The sequence below is a fragment of the Petaurus breviceps genome, unplaced genomic scaffold, assembly GCF_028583685.1.
Source record: "Petaurus breviceps papuanus isolate PSGF00001 unplaced genomic scaffold, PetGlider_PUasm1.0 151, whole genome shotgun sequence".
NCBI classification, from domain to species: Eukaryota; Metazoa; Chordata; class Mammalia; order Diprotodontia; family Petauridae; genus Petaurus; species Petaurus breviceps.
Genome location: NW_027185712.1, coordinates 14,695,335 through 14,710,659, shown reverse-complemented (window position 1 = coordinate 14,710,659; position 15,325 = coordinate 14,695,335). Strand labels below are relative to the sequence as shown.

Genomic DNA, 15,325 nt, shown 5'->3' with positions numbered 1-15,325 from the left:
TTGACATGGGGGCTTATATCACATTTGCATAATTATGATTATCCAAACACTGTACTGAAACCGAAGGTAGTAAAGGGATTCCAGAGCTGAGGTTATCTGTGCTAGAGAAAAGAATTCTTTCATCTCTGCCTCACTCATAAGAAAAACTGATCTGATAGACAAGACTTACACAGAAAACAGGGTGATGGAAATTCTAGGATTTTCCTAGTAAAGGCACCTCCTTGGAAAACAATTGTTCCCAGGATAAGAATTCATAGGAGTGGCAGGGTGGAGCTCAAGTGCCTTGAGGGTAAATGAAGAGAAAGATGAATTGTATACCTTAATGACAGTTTGAGATAGAAATAAGGATTTCTCAATGACCTCAATCTTTCCCAGGAGTAGGAGGTAATTTGTTTTAAAGAAGACACCTACTTGTTCCCATGCAGTAATCATTCCAATGTCAGCAGGTTCCCGTTCCACAACTGACACTCCAGTCACTCCTGGGGAAGCTTCTAAAAGAGAAAAAGAGATTCCATCACAGCTATATATTGTACAATCCTCTTTGGGGCTTCTGGGGTTACTGCTCACAAATATTCCAATATTGGAGGCCATTTGCTGATGTTTGCTATAGGAATTACAGTCTCAAATACAGAAGTTCCTCTGAAAGCTTTTTAAGAACAAAGCTTTAGCTTTGATGAAAGACAAAACTGGGTCCTCAAAGCATCCATTCAAATAGACTAACTCAAATGACAAAAGAGGATCAAAAAGCCAATGAGAAGAATGCCTTAAAAAGCCAAATTTCCCAGATGGAAAAAGAATCTCAAAAGCTCACTGAAGAGAATCATTTCTTCAGAATTAGATTGGAGCAAATGGAAGCTAGTGACTTTATGAGAAATCAAGATACTATTAAACAGATCCAAACAAATGAAAAATTAGAAGGCAATGTGAAATATCTCATTGGGAAAATCACTGACCTGGAAAATAGATCCAGGAAAGATAATTTAAAAATTATTGGACTGCCTGAAAGCCATGATCAAAAAAAGAACCTAGAAATCATCCTTCAAGAAATTCTGAAGGAAAAGTGTCCTGATGTTTTAGAACCAGAGGAAAATAGAGGTTGAAAGAATCCACTGATTACCTCCTGAAAAAGATCCCAAAAAGAAAATTCCTAATAATATTATAGCTAGGTTCCCGAATTCCCAGATCAAGGAGAAAATATTACAAGCAGCCAGAAAGAAACAATTTGAATATTGTGGAAACACAATCAGGATAACACAGGATCTGGCAGTTTCTACACTGAGGGATCGAAGGGCTTGGAATATGATATTCCGGAGGGCAAAGGAGCTGGGATTAAAACCAAGAATCACTTACCCAGCAAAACTGAGTATCATGTTTCAGGGGAAAATATAGTCATTTGATGGAATAGAGGACTTTCAAGCATTCTTGACGGAAAAACCAGAGTTGAATAGAAAATTTGACATTCAGATACAAGAAGCAAGAGAAGCATGAGAAGGTAAACAGGGAAAATAAATCATAAGGAACTTATCAAAGTTTAACTATTTACATTACAGGGAAAAATGATAATTGTAACTTATGAAACTTTTCTCAGTATGAAAGGGAGTAGAAATGTATATATATATATATATATGTATATGTATATATATACACACATACACACATACATATTTATGTCTATATAGGAGGGTATATGGACATATGAATACATATGTGAATGTGTATATATATACACACACATATATGTGTGTGTGTGTATACAGGTATACATAGAAGGTACAGGACCAGTTTAATGGGAAGGGATGATACATAAAAGGTGAAATTAAGAGGTGAGAGAGGAATATAATGAGAGGATATGGGGAGAGACAGATTGGGGTAAACTATCTCATATAGAAGAGGTAAGGGAAAATAGTTACAATGGAGGGGAAGAACAGGAAGTCAAAAAGGGATGGGTCAACCTTATTCTCATTGAATTTGGCTTAGGGAGGGAATGACATACACACTAAATGGGGTATCTCACCCTACAGGAGATGAGAGGGATGAGAGGGGGGATGATGGAAGGGAGGGCAGGCTTGGGGAAAGAGAAGTTGGAAGCACCCACTTTTGAAAAGGGACAGGATCAAAGTAGAGAATAGAACAAATGGGAAGTGGGATAGGAGAGAGGGAAATATAGTCAGTCTTTTATAATATATCTACTATGGAAATGTTTTGCATAGCTACACATGTACAACCTATATTGAATTGCTTATCTTCCCAGTAAAGGTGGGTGACAAGGGAGGAAGGGAATGAATCTGGAATTCAAAGTTTTAAAATCAAATGTTTAATATATATATATATATATATATATATATATATATATATATATATACATATATACTATTATCAATATTATTTTACATGGAAAATAAGATATACAGGCACTGGAGCATAGAGATCCACCATGCCCTACTGGAAAGTTGGTGGGGGTATGAGAGAAGTTATGGGAGTGAGCAGATTAGAGGAGGGTATATCCAGTGGGATCGCTATTTTGGGGTGGTGGGGAGGGGAAAAACAGGGAGAAAATTTGTAATTCAAAATCTTGCAGAAACGAACGATGTAAACTAGAAGTTAATAAACCATTTGATTAAAAAAAAAAGAAAATTCTTGATGCCAAAAGTCCTTGGCATCATTAAAGTATTTAAAATCGGAAACAGATATTTTATTCATGGAAATGACATTAAGGACACGGCAGTACCTAAAGACAGGGGGGCACAAGGGGGCTTTCTTAGCTAACTTGAAGCTGAGATCTCCTACCTGTGTGGTTCCCACCTATTAGAATTTGAGCCATGATTGTCTTCCTTTCCTATTTATATACTCAATGCTTAGCACAGTGCTTTTTCATTAATTTCATTCAATCTATCTTGCTGCTGACAGCAAATTAACCTTCCTAAAATATCACCATGACATGTTATTCCTCTGTTCAAGAAGATACAATGATTTTCTATTAACTATCAGGTCAAGTTTAACCTGTTCCACCTGGCATTTAAGATACTCTCTAAGGATTCCAACTTGCCTATCCACCACAAAAGTCCTCCTCTCTAGCAGACATAAATATACCCCCCAAAATTCAGTGCTTAATCTCTACCTTTGTTCATTTTCCCTAGCCTGGAGCACTTTAATCACCTTGCAAGGCCTGCTTTGTCTTATTCTCTTTCTAAAGCTATATTATATTAGACTCTGACCTCCCAAAGCACTTTGTGTCTATGCCATACACACCACCACATCTTATTACCTAGTTTTCTGCTTGTTTCAAGTGTGTAAGCCTTTTCTAATGTAAACTCTTTGAAAGTTTCTGAGTTCAGAAGACTGCTGAATACGCTATTCAGTAGGATGAATTGAACTTTTAGTCACAGAGGTTCCCAAACTTATTTGGCATACAGCCTTCCTTTCAAAAAAAAAAAAAGTTACTCAGGACCCCCTGGAAATCTTTAATTTTTTTTTTTTAATTTGCATCATTTAAAAAAAAAATACCACCCCCCCCTGGATCGTTCCAGTGCCCCCTAGGGTTAGTATCACTCACTTTGGGAACCTACCTTAGAACATGCAGAAACTAAGTAAGAATATCTACTCTAGTAAGTGTTTTCTATTTTATTCACTGCTTTAACAGGCATTGCTGAATACTCTACCCCTACAAAATGTCAGGGATTGTTCTGGTTTGGAAAAAGAAAGTCAGAGTTTTCATACTGATTCTAGCATCTGATGTCTTTCCTGTTTCACCTCTGGCAAGTTATTTAACCATTCTGGGCCTTAATTGGTGTTGCTGTTATTTTTCCATTTATAAAATACTACTACTACTTGCCTTCCTGTCTTAGAGGATATTGTGAGGGTCAAATTAGCTAATATCAATAGCCTATATTTGTACAGCACTTTCTGGATACAAAAGTCATGCATATAATTAATTTCAATTGCTATTAATAGTATTCTTGTGAGGCACAGAAGAGGAAACTGAGGTCCAGAGAGGTTGCCACTTGACCAAGGTCACAGCTACTGGTTAAATTTGACTGAAATCTAGTTATATATAAGAAGTAAATGTTCATTGATTAATACTGCTGTGAAAGTGCTTTGAAAAAGCAAAATGTGTCTTGGTCTGTTTCCTTCTGCCTTGTGCTCCATGTCCTTTCACAACAGCATTAGAGGACAGTGGAAATCAACAGGCCTGGTTTCTACTGCTGACTCTCTTATTAACTGGCTGAATGATGTCCTGTAAATCACTAAACCTCTCTGGGCCTCAGTTTTAATTATAAGGGTACCAAGATCAAGTCTGAAAATCCTGGCCTATCCATCGGGGATGCAACAAAGAAACTTGGCGAAATATGGAACAGCCTGAGTAAGAGAAGCAACCTTATGATAATAGGGCAGCCAAACTGAATAAAAAATATGAGGATGTTGGAGAATATAAATTGAAAGGGAAGTTCAATGGGGCAAATGGTGTGTCTAAAGCTGCCTGGAAAAAGGTAGAGAAGGAAGATGAAAAAGAGGATGAAGATGATGAATTAAACTGTACCATTGTCTGTCTCCCATGAATACCAGAGTAGGGGCAACACTGCTAAGTGAAACACCTCTGTGTGTGTGTCAATTGCCCTCTTCTCATCATATAGTTTCTCAAAAATGCTTCCAGATGGTTTATATGAAGTGGACATAGGTATCTTGAAGCATGCTGGAACTATATCAAAGTTGTACGTATTTCCAAACATTTTTAAATTATGAAGACCATTAGTTTCAGACAAACTTAGAAAACTCATATCAACCTATCAGAAAGTAGTGAGCATAACCAGGAGAACAATTTATAGAATAACAATCATAAGGACACTTTGGTAAATTTGGAAAGTTCATTCAATGTAACGAATAGGATTCCAAAGGTCTCATGAAATATTCTACCTGAGAGGTGCAGATTGAGAAAAAAAACAAAACTTGGAAATCGTCAGTGCAGGAATTCATTTTGCTTTATTAAGCATGTTTTATTTTTCTCTTTCTCAAAGTGGGGTGGTGAGACATGAGAGGGAGAAGTGGATTTCGTTGATCAAAAAAAGAGGGCAACCAAGATGGTAAAGGGCCTTAAAAATTCTCACCATATGAGGATTAGTTGAAGGAACTAGTGTTGTTTAGTCTAAAGAGGAAAATACTTAGCAGGAAATAACTTTCTTCAAAAAACTATCACATGGAAGAGAAATGAGAGTTGTTCCATTTGGTCCTAGGTAGCAGAACTAGGAGCTTTGGGTAGAAGATACAAGTTCAGGATTGATGTTATGATACATTTTGTAACAATTAGAGTTATCCACAAGTGGAAATAGGTTACTTTAGGATTTATGGGGTTTCTCCTCACTGGATCTAACAAAGGCTGGTTGACACTTGCCAAGTATGTTAGAGAGGGTATTTCTATTCAGGCATGGGTTGGACTAGATAATCCCTTCCAACTTTAAGATTCTGAAGAGTAGTAATATTGAGAATAAGATTAGGGAGAGACTGAAGGCAGAAATACCAGGCTATTGCAATTAAGGCGGTGGCAGTAGAAATGGAAAGATGTGAGAAAAATTCTACTGAGGTAGAACTTAGTGTGAGATACACAGGGAGATGAAAGAATCAAAGATGACTCCAGCAGACTCAAGAAATACTGGAGATGTAGAGTGGACAAGTTACAGAGTCAGATGCTCTTTGCAATGCCACCCATGCTCTCTCCTCTTCCCTGGAAAAATACACATAATTCCAGGTTTTTTGGAAAGGTTTGTGATGGGGTGTGTATGTGCATGTATGCATGCATGCATACACACATACATGCATACACACATACACACATTTGTGGAGAAGTGCAGAGGATCACTGGATCCTCTAATGCTTTACAGCAGGGCATTCTAGTGATTTAGTGGTCAACCAAGTACTGTATTCTATGAGTAATGATAGCCTAACAAGGTTCCTAAAGTCCAGCAAGGAAAAAGACACTTAAAATAATCAAGTCTAACTGTATGGTTAGGTGACTTAGATAGCAGTCTCCTGGTTGAAGAAATAACATCACACATGGTGGCAATTAGAATCTGCCTGTCAGGCATAGCTGTGGTGAGGTATTCCTGATTTTAGTTGGTTTCAGCTTAAGGCTGGGCTGTCCACGTGGTCTAGATGTTGATTTGCAATATAATGGAGACAATCTAGAAAGGTAATACTTGGCAGCAGATATCTCACTTGGAGGTCTCATTCAGTCAATGACAGAGGATTCACTGAATTGTGGTTGTACTAGGTAACAGCTGGGGTAAAAAAGAAACTGAAAACATGGCTTTGATTGAATGTCTAAGCAGGGAAACAGCACATAAACATGAAGATGTCTTGAGAGCACTTTATCAAGAGAGAAGGCAACAAGCACCCTTTGTGTGTAGTGACTTTACCAGATGACACTAAAGATCAATTTTTCAGTACTGTACTAGAGTTGTTTTTCTGGCAATAGTTACTGGTTGTGCTAATGCTAATTCTTTCTTCCACTTTGTAATTAATGTATTCTCAAGATGACTACATGGTGTTGGGGATTGAAGCTTTGGTCATGAAACAGACTGACCTTTTTGGCCCATAACATACAAACTTCCTGACTGGAAAAATTGGGTAGCCAAGTATTTATCAAGTGCCTACTCTATTTCAGCCCTGACATACCTTGGAAATATGAAACATGGTCTCTACCTTCAAGGTAAGTACAGTTTAGTTGTGTATTACATGGAAGCTAAAGTACAAATGGTTTAGGATATGGGAGAAGAGGAAAGGAAGATCAATGAAGATTGGTATGGTCAGGAAAAGCTACAGAGTAAGAGGGGGTGGAGGTGAGTCAGATGTCTTCAAACCTCAAAGCTCTATATAATGGTCAATTATCAGTAATCCCTGAGTGTCAGTTTCCTTTTCTGTTAAATTGGCGTCGATTACCCACCACATGGAGCCGTCGTGCTGAAAGCTCTACATATGGGGGAGTCTCGTCCCTTGAGCCCTCAACCCCCCCCCCCATCCCTCAGCATCCCTTCTTTCCAGCCTCACCCCTTTCCCTGGGATGATTCCTTGCCCTTCGGTCAGCACCCCACCCCCGCCCCATACAGAGCCTCTGCAAGCTTTTCCTCTCCTGCCCGACACCTCCCCTCCCACAGCCATCCCTCTTCCGCCTCCCCCTCGTCCTCGCTCCCTGACCCAGGATACGGGCGACCCCCAGAGTCAGTTTCTCCAGGTGCGACTTGTTGCCACCCAAACACTGCAACGATCGGTCCTCCATTGCTCGGTTCCCCAGTTTGTGCGAGCCTAAGGGTCAAAGGTCAGGAAGAAACGCGATGGGGGGGCGGGGCAAAGGAGGTAGAAGGAATTCCACAACTCCGCCTCTTGCATTCGACTCCAAGAGGCGATGCTTGCCGGCATGCCGGGAATCAGAGTTCTTCTCTCTTTGGGCCTGGTGCTCATTCTCCCTTTCGATTCAATCGGAGACAGACAAGACGGGAAGGGGTTACCAAACCACAACTCCCGGATACCACCTCTCTTCCGCCTTTCTTTATTCCCTCCCACACTCGTGGGCCCTGACACACAGGGGTGGGGGCGGGCCTCAAACATAGCAGAGCCAATGGGGGAACGACTCTGGCGGCCGGGGCGGTGCCGCTGAGGGGAGACCCCGGGAGTGGCGGTTGTTTCAAGATGGCGGATGTGACGGCAGTCACCGGCTCGGGGGTCGAGGCGTACTGGAGCCGGGACCGTATCCTTTGCCCGGCGGGCAGGGGGCGCTAGTGCACACTAGGTCGGGAGGGAAATGAGGGGTATGCGGTAAGGCCAGGGCTGCAGTGCGATGTTCCCTCTCCCCCGCCCCGTCCCCGCAGGTCTCCCTCGGGGTAGGACAGGTGAGCGAGCAGCCAGTTCCCTGGCCGCTGAGGAGGCGACAGCTCCTGGGGCGCGGGGCCCCCGATTTGGACTTTCCCCGCTCCTCGTCCTCCTGTCAGGGGTTTCTTCTTTTCTGGCGCTTGTGGGTGGCCGAACTCGGGATGGGGGGCCGGCAGTGACCCCCTGACCTCCCCTCTCACCCCACATTTAAGCATTTCACGGGTATCCAGGTCGTTATCAGTCCGAAGTGTGTGTGTGGGGGTCCCTGTGCCCCACAACTGGCCGTGACCCCCCAGGGATGGGGATACCTCGGAAGGAGCAGGAAAAGTAGGGTTCCTGGGTTGGATTTGGGGGAGTTGCCGAGGAAAGGCGCTGAGTGGCCCAGGAAGGTTGTCTCCTGTGTCTGAAGGCGGGGGGGGGGGGGGGCGGGACCCATGATGGGCTCAAGCCGCTCTGGGTGCCCGGCTGTGCCCTGGGATCAGGTGTATGCAGGTATGGAGTGAGGGTGTGCTGAGCATAAGTGGGGGCGGGGCTTTAGGCTGAGGCTGCTGGCCCTTTAGTTTAGGCTGTGGACAGGGTGTGGTGTGGAGGTGCCTTAGGCTGGACAAGGATATAGCAGTGACCCCAGAGCAGGAGTTCTCCACTTTTACTGTGTGCCATGGACCCCTTTGTCAGACTGGTGAAGCCCTTCACAGAATATTTTTAAGTGTGCAAAATAAGATACATAAAATTACAAAGAAAGTTAAGCATATTGAACTACAGTATGTGTTATATTTGTAATATAGTACATAATGATGTACTATATTACATATTATCATCGTTGTTATGTTCGTGTATATACACACATAAATAAAACAACAATGAAAAACCCAGATAAGTTTATGGATCTCAAGTTAAGGAACTCTACCCTAGGCTATGCTTCTGGAAAAGTTGTAGAACATTATAGACATGGGCATTGGACCACTATGGATTTGTGCTGACCAAGCCATATTCTCAATTAGTTTTCCTGGATCATCCTTAAGGTTAAGTACTAATTAATTGGCAGGTACGAGGTCTGAACCTAACTTTGTTCTTATAAGCCTCATGCCTGAACTATAGTCTAATCATATAGAGTAATGTATCCAATTCTTTTTCTCAACTTTAATGTGAAGTACTGATTTGCCTTTTGGTGGTGATGAGCTGGGTTAGAAATAGTGGTGGTATAGTCCTTTAGAAATATGCAGGTAAAAGAAAGCAGTTTGATTCAGCTTAGGAAAATAAGTAGCCATAAACCACCTCAAGATAGAACAGGGTGATTACATTTATAGATCATTTGGTTGTTCATTTGCTTGGTATATCATTGGTTATCACAATAACAGCTTATCATGGCTTCTTAACCATCTGGAGTTTTCATAATTGAACTTTGAAAAGAAACACATAAAAAAACCAAAACAAAACAATTTTTCTAGTAAAATACCAAAAATCTGGTCTTCCCATTTAAGTCATTTGAAAGATTCCACCCCCCCCCCCCCCATGGACACTTTGTTTCCCTAACCCCAGATGGCATCATTTTTTATACTTTTGACCTTCTGTGACTGTCAGATTTTTTTTTTTTTTTACTGTTTCTTCTTGTTACGCAATATAATTTAGCTGTGCTGTGTTGCACAAGAGCCTTACATACCTAATATGTCAGCAATGTGAGATATGACATGATGTCATCTTAGGAGTCAGGCTTCTGACTAAAAATGAACCCAAGAGCAGTGAAATGCTTTCTTACTCCATGGTAGTTCACAGTAAGGGCAGAGATGTTAGCAGTTGATTACTAAAATGTACTTGCTTTGTTTTTATCAGGCATATTAAGTATCAACTATAAAGAGCATGGTCAAAATTGAAAATTGATTTTGCCTCGCTATTTAAAAATATTTAAACTAGATAATACAAAAGCAATGTATGTGAACGATTGTGTATTAAGGAGGCAACATGGTACACTAGTAAGAACAATGCCTTAGGTGCCAGAGACTTGGCTTTTTATCCCATTTAATTTTTAATATCAGTGTGACCATGGGCCAACCATTTAACCTCCTTGGGCCTCAATTTCCTCACCTGTAAAATGACAGCGTTGGACCAGGTAGCTTATGAGATTTCTTTCTGATGGGGTGCTTGGGTGTCTGTGTTTGAACTCCAGTTCCAAAATCACATTTCTCCCTAGCCTCAAATCTCTGTTTCTCCCCACCCCCTGCACTATGCCTAGCAATCATTCATGACTAGGTCCCAGCCAAATGCTTATCTCCCCCTGGTATAATAAATAACAAGTGAGAACTCCTCTGGATTATCTATACTTACTCCCTAGATCATTACATATATCCTGAATCCCTCCTTATGTATGCCTTAGGCTTGGGATATATGTGTACTCCCAACATCCATCTTGTCAAACACAACATTGATGGGTGACAGACGGGGGTAGTCCTGGCTACATGATGTTTCAAGCCTAAAACCACACCTCCATGAACTCTCCTCCCCCCCCCCCCCCCCCGGAATATTTCCTAGTGAATTCTGGGCAATGTGCCTGTGCAGTAAATATTAAAAGTTCATGTTCCTTTAAGAACTAACCACTCTTTAACCACTCCCTAATCCTGCCCTCACTTGCCAAGTTAGCATATTTGACACATGTTATACTATAGTTTACCCTATATAAACTTTAATTGCCCTCTAAGGTTGTAGGTTCCCTAAGAACTCTTACCTGCTGTATAGTGTAACAATAAATCTTTGCCACCTTGACTTAAAGAATTCTTGAGTATGTGAATTCATTCCAGATTGCTTTCCAGGAACTCTGGTTATGGGGGTTCCTGGACTCCCTGAATCCCATCATTTTCATTCTAGATTTATGATTTTAGGTCTGGAAAAGCAGAACATGACCAATTATGACTATATATGTACTCATTAGTTTGCTGAAAATTTACATGAATCATTATTAAAGGTAAGAAATTCTAGACCATACAGGAAGTGGAATCCCTGGGGCTGTTACTGTGAAAGGAACTCTGTGCCATAATTGTTAGATTTTGGGCAGAACTGGATTTACTTTCCAGAAATCCTTTTAAAATTCTCATTTTTGGTTTGTTGTACTTCCAAAAACAAAACAGTTATTAAGCATTTACAATTGATGGCTTTATCTTCTGGTAATTAATTGTTGCACAGTCTCAAAGTTTAAATAAGATCTAGTTCCTTGTCCTCACATAATTTATAGTCTAGCTGGTGGCAAAGATGTTAGCATAGGTAACTATAAGAAACAATATCTGTATTTAGAGAGTTACATAGTGATAGCAAAGTCTTGGGGTAAGATCACTAATTGGAAGATGGTGGTTATTAGAGAAATTTTCCTGGAGACTTAGAGTAGATGATGTTTGAGTAGAACTTTAAAGGGAACAGAAAGATAATTTAACAGGTGAAGAGAAGGAAAAGTGGGCAATCTAGTTGGTATAGTAGATGAAATGCTGATCTTGAAGTTAGGAGGAGAGTGCTATTTAATTTTAGATAATATGGGAAAAATTTCTAGTCACTTGTAGATTTCTGTAACTTATGTTATGTTGATTCTTTTTCTGTAGAATTGTTGTAATCTTGGCTTTCCTGAATTTCTTTTCCTGAAATTGAAATTTTTTTGCCTCTAAATTCCCTCAGGTTCTAAAATAGTAGAACTTCTTGGCATGTTTCATGTAGTAGGATATTGCCTGTTTCTGCATTATTTACTTGCCCTCCAACACTGTACTTCACTGCCATTTTGAAATTATGGTGGGTTTTTTTTGCCTAAAATAACTTGCCAAGTGTTCATAAACATGAAAAAGACAAAACATGTAACACCTGCTTAACTCCTTACTCAGAAGTAGAAAGTGATCCCTTTAGTTGAAAAGCCGTGGCAGAACCTAAAAATAGATTTGATAGTGTAACTTTTCTCATAAATTTTCAGTGATAGTAATACAAGAAGGTGAGATTAGAGATGTAGTGATATGCCAAACAGCCTTCAAAGCAGTTTTACAAAGCAATTTAGATGACAGCCATGTCTATACAAAGACTCATTTTCTTAGAAATCTTAGTTTTACTAAAGCGCTCAATTCAGTTTTCTGAATAGCTTATTTTCTAGTCCTTTGAAAAGCTAGTTATACATTTCAAGGTTAAAGGAAATTGTAAATCATGTCAGAAACATGAGGCAAGAGCAGTATTTGGATTATTTATTTATTTTTTCCCTTAATACTCTCATGTACAGTTTCTGATGAGGAGCATACCGTGCTACATATTTCAGGTATGATTTCTTTATATGAATACAATAGCAATGGGAGGGTAGGGTTTATTTGGGGGAAAAAAAGACAAAACTTTTTTTCAGCTACAGTTAAAATAACTACTAACTACTGATTAAGCTACCACTGTGTGTTGTGTCCTCCAGTCCCTATCCTGATGGAACTTACACTTTATTGGGGGCATACAATATGATTTCATATCAGTATGTACAAGATAGATGCAGCATCTGTAGTGATTGGGGATGGGGAAATACTAACAATTTAATAAATCACAAAAGGCCTCTTGGAGTCCAGTTGATTGAACCAAAGCAGAGTATCAGAATCTCAACTTTGCTTCTTTTGAACAGCTGCTCAGGAATTAGTTGATGTTCTTTTTATTTTCATGAGCACTTTCTCTTTTATTGATTGATCTTTTTAAAAATATATCTAGTCAGCTAGCATTTATTAAGTGCCTGCTCCATGGGACATACTCTGTGCTAAGTGCTGGGGATACCAAAAAAAAAAAGGCAAAAAATAGTCTTTCTTCTCAAGGAGTTCACACTTTAACGGGGAGATAATATATATACAACTATATACAAACAAGATAAATACTGGATAAATTGGTAGTATTCTCAGAGGGAAAGTGCTAATATTAAGCAGGACCATTAAAGACTTACAGAAGAGGGATTTGAAATGAAACTTGAAGAAAACTAGTGAAGCCAAAAGGCAGAGATAAGGAGGGAGAGAATTCCAGTTATGGGGGACAGACAGTGAAACTGTCCAGAGTTGGGAAAGTAGTAGGAGTAAGGAAGGAAATAAGCATTTATATAATTGTTATTATGAGCTTGGAATTATGCCAGATGTTTTACAAATATTATCTGATTTTATTCTTATATAACAGCCCTGTGAGATAAGTACTGTTAGAATTTTCATTTTACAGTTGAGAAAGCTGAGGTAGACAGGCTAAATTACTTGCCCAGGGTCACACAGCTATTAAGTGTCTGAGGCTGGATTTGAACTTTAGTCTTCCAGACTGTAGGCCCAGCACTCTATCCACAGTGCCACCTTGGTCAGTGTCACTGAATTGTAGAGTAGTGTAGGGGAATAAGGTATAAGAAGATTGGAAAGGTAGGAAGGACTTTGGAAACCAAAGGATTTTGTATTTGATTCTAGAAGTAATTGAGAATCATTGGAGTTTATCAAATGGGGGATGATATAGTTAGGTCTGCATTTTAGGAAGATGAGTGGAGAATGGATTGGAGCGCGCAGAGAATTGAGGCAGGAAGACCAACTTGCAGGCTGTTGTAATAGTCCAGGTTGGAAGTGATGATGAGATCCTCTACTAGGGTAGTGACTGTGTCAGAGGAGAGAATGGGGTAGATACAAGGGATGTTATGAAGGTAGAAATAACAAGATTTTTACCTCTAATTAGATATAGGGGCAGAGTGACAATGAGGAGTCAAGAAAGGACCCCTAGTTTTCAAACCTGGATGTGTGAGAAGATGAAAGTAACCTAGACAGTAATGGAGAACTTAAGAAGAGGGGACAGTTTTGGGAAAAATGTAAAATTTCTCTTTTTTCTCTTTTTGTTTTTTTCTTTTTCTGGAAGGGGAAAGACAGGTCAATTAGGGTTAAGTGACTTGCCCAAGGTCACATGCCTAGTTTTTGTGTTAAGTGTCTGAGGCCAGCTTTGAACTCAGGTCCTCCTGACTCCAGGGCTGGTGCTGTGTGCCACCTAGCTGTCCCATAAAACCTCTTAAGGAAAATTTCTTCCTCCTTAAGAAGCTAAAGTATCCTTATAGCTTATTAGTTATCAGTTGGGGAGTGGAGAGGAGGGTGTTTCCTACTAATGTGAAAAATAGAAATAATCCACAGTTATCCATGTTAGAATCTTAGTTACTTGAGTTAAGTTGAATCTTGGCAATAATTTTTATTTTTTTAAAATACATTAAAGGATATATTTGCTAGGTTACTTGGTATTGTAGGAAAAGCACTGACTTTAAAATCACAGGACCTAGGTTCAAGTCCTGTCTCACTACTTGTGTCATTTTAGGTTAGTTATTTAACTTCCCTGGGTCTCAGTTTAATCATCTGTAAAGAGAGGACGTTGAGCCCCTTCTAACTCTTAAGTCAACGTTCTTAAAATTTAATGCTTTTCATTTAATTGATAACTGTTCTAATAGAAACCTTGTTGATTTGAAATGCAGGCTCAAATGTCTTAAGGATTTTTAGGGGATTAACAGAATTTGATGTTAGTGGTTATATTTTACCTGCAAGCTTCTCATTTTAGTTCATATCAGATAGAAGATAGTAAGGAAAATGTTGTTAAGATGGGAATCTTAGTATTAGAGAATACTGTCTTCTGAAATTGTGTTTGTATTTCTGCAGCAGAAAATGGTAGAGCAAAACACAAGTCGAAAATTTCCAAAGCTGGTGTTAAACTAAAGGCTTCCAAGGCAGCTGATACTTCTGTCGTCATGGATCCTTTCAAAGGTGCAGGAGACTCAGCACATAAAGAGGTTAGTAGAATTTCTTGTTTTTACTTAGCATTTTAGACCTGGAAAAAGGTACCCAGTGGCTGGAGTCCTTCAGCTTAATGAACCCTTGAGAATTCAAGGAAGCTGTCTTGTTTGAGTGGATGACAGGCCATAGGGAATGCCACTTTGTTAGACCAGATCCTTCTTCATACTCACATAGGAAATTGTCTGCTTGTGTTCTTTTAGGTATACAGGAAAACATTCCAAGACCTCCTTCAAAACACATTTTGTTTTTGGATGTATATTGTCTTAGATTTGGGGGATGTGGATATTTGTAGTTTATGTAAGAATTGTATTATCAGTGATGACTATCAGTCATCATTGCTGCCTTGTGAAATTTGAAGTCTAGGCTGAGGAGACTCTTAATCTCTTGTTTGCTATATGTTGTAAAGGCAGCATAGGATAGTGAATTCCTGGTCCAGGAATCAGGAAGATGTGGGTTCACATCTTGCCATGTGCCTATATTTGTTGAAGATCTTTGAGATTACTATAGGCTAAGTTATAAGTATACAAGACCTTGGTTTTGAGGTTTAATCTGTGTTCATTAAAATCTTTGCAGAAAAAAAAAACCCAGTTCAAATTTGAGTTTTTAATTTTATTTTTCTTTTATAATGTACCTAAAATAAAGATCTGCTCATTTACAAGTAACAAATGTCATTAAAAATTACATATAAACCAAAAAAA

General features: G+C 39.5%; 2 protein-coding genes across 5 annotated transcripts in view; one reads left to right on the top strand and one right to left on the bottom strand.

The window, feature by feature from the left end:
- The window catches only part of TPGS2 (tubulin polyglutamylase complex subunit 2), a 52,141-nt gene extending 44,737 nt beyond the window's left edge, over positions 1-7,404 (bottom strand). Inside the window, exons 1-2 of one of the 2 annotated variants that reach the window (XM_069075705.1) lie at positions 7,186-7,404; positions 412-491 (exon numbers count right to left, since the gene is read on the bottom strand). In XM_069075705.1, coding sequence (XP_068931806.1) covers positions 412-491; positions 7,186-7,267 — 162 coding nt within the window. In that variant the 5' untranslated portion in view covers positions 7,268-7,404. The remainder of the gene's footprint in view (positions 1-411; positions 492-7,185) is intronic. The other variant, XM_069075713.1, reaches the window with a different exon arrangement.
- A 207-nt stretch (positions 7,405-7,611) lies between these two features.
- The window catches only part of KIAA1328 (KIAA1328 ortholog), a 512,616-nt gene continuing 504,902 nt past the window's right edge, over positions 7,612-15,325 (top strand). For 2 of the 3 annotated variants that reach the window (XM_069075694.1, XM_069075679.1), the window contains exons 1-3: positions 7,612-7,735; positions 12,095-12,130; positions 14,493-14,623. In XM_069075694.1, the coding sequence (XP_068931795.1) occupies positions 7,678-7,735; positions 12,095-12,130; positions 14,493-14,623 (225 nt within the window). In that variant the 5' untranslated portion in view covers positions 7,612-7,677. The remainder of the gene's footprint in view (positions 7,736-12,094; positions 12,131-14,492; positions 14,624-15,325) is intronic. The other variant, XM_069075688.1, reaches the window with a different exon arrangement.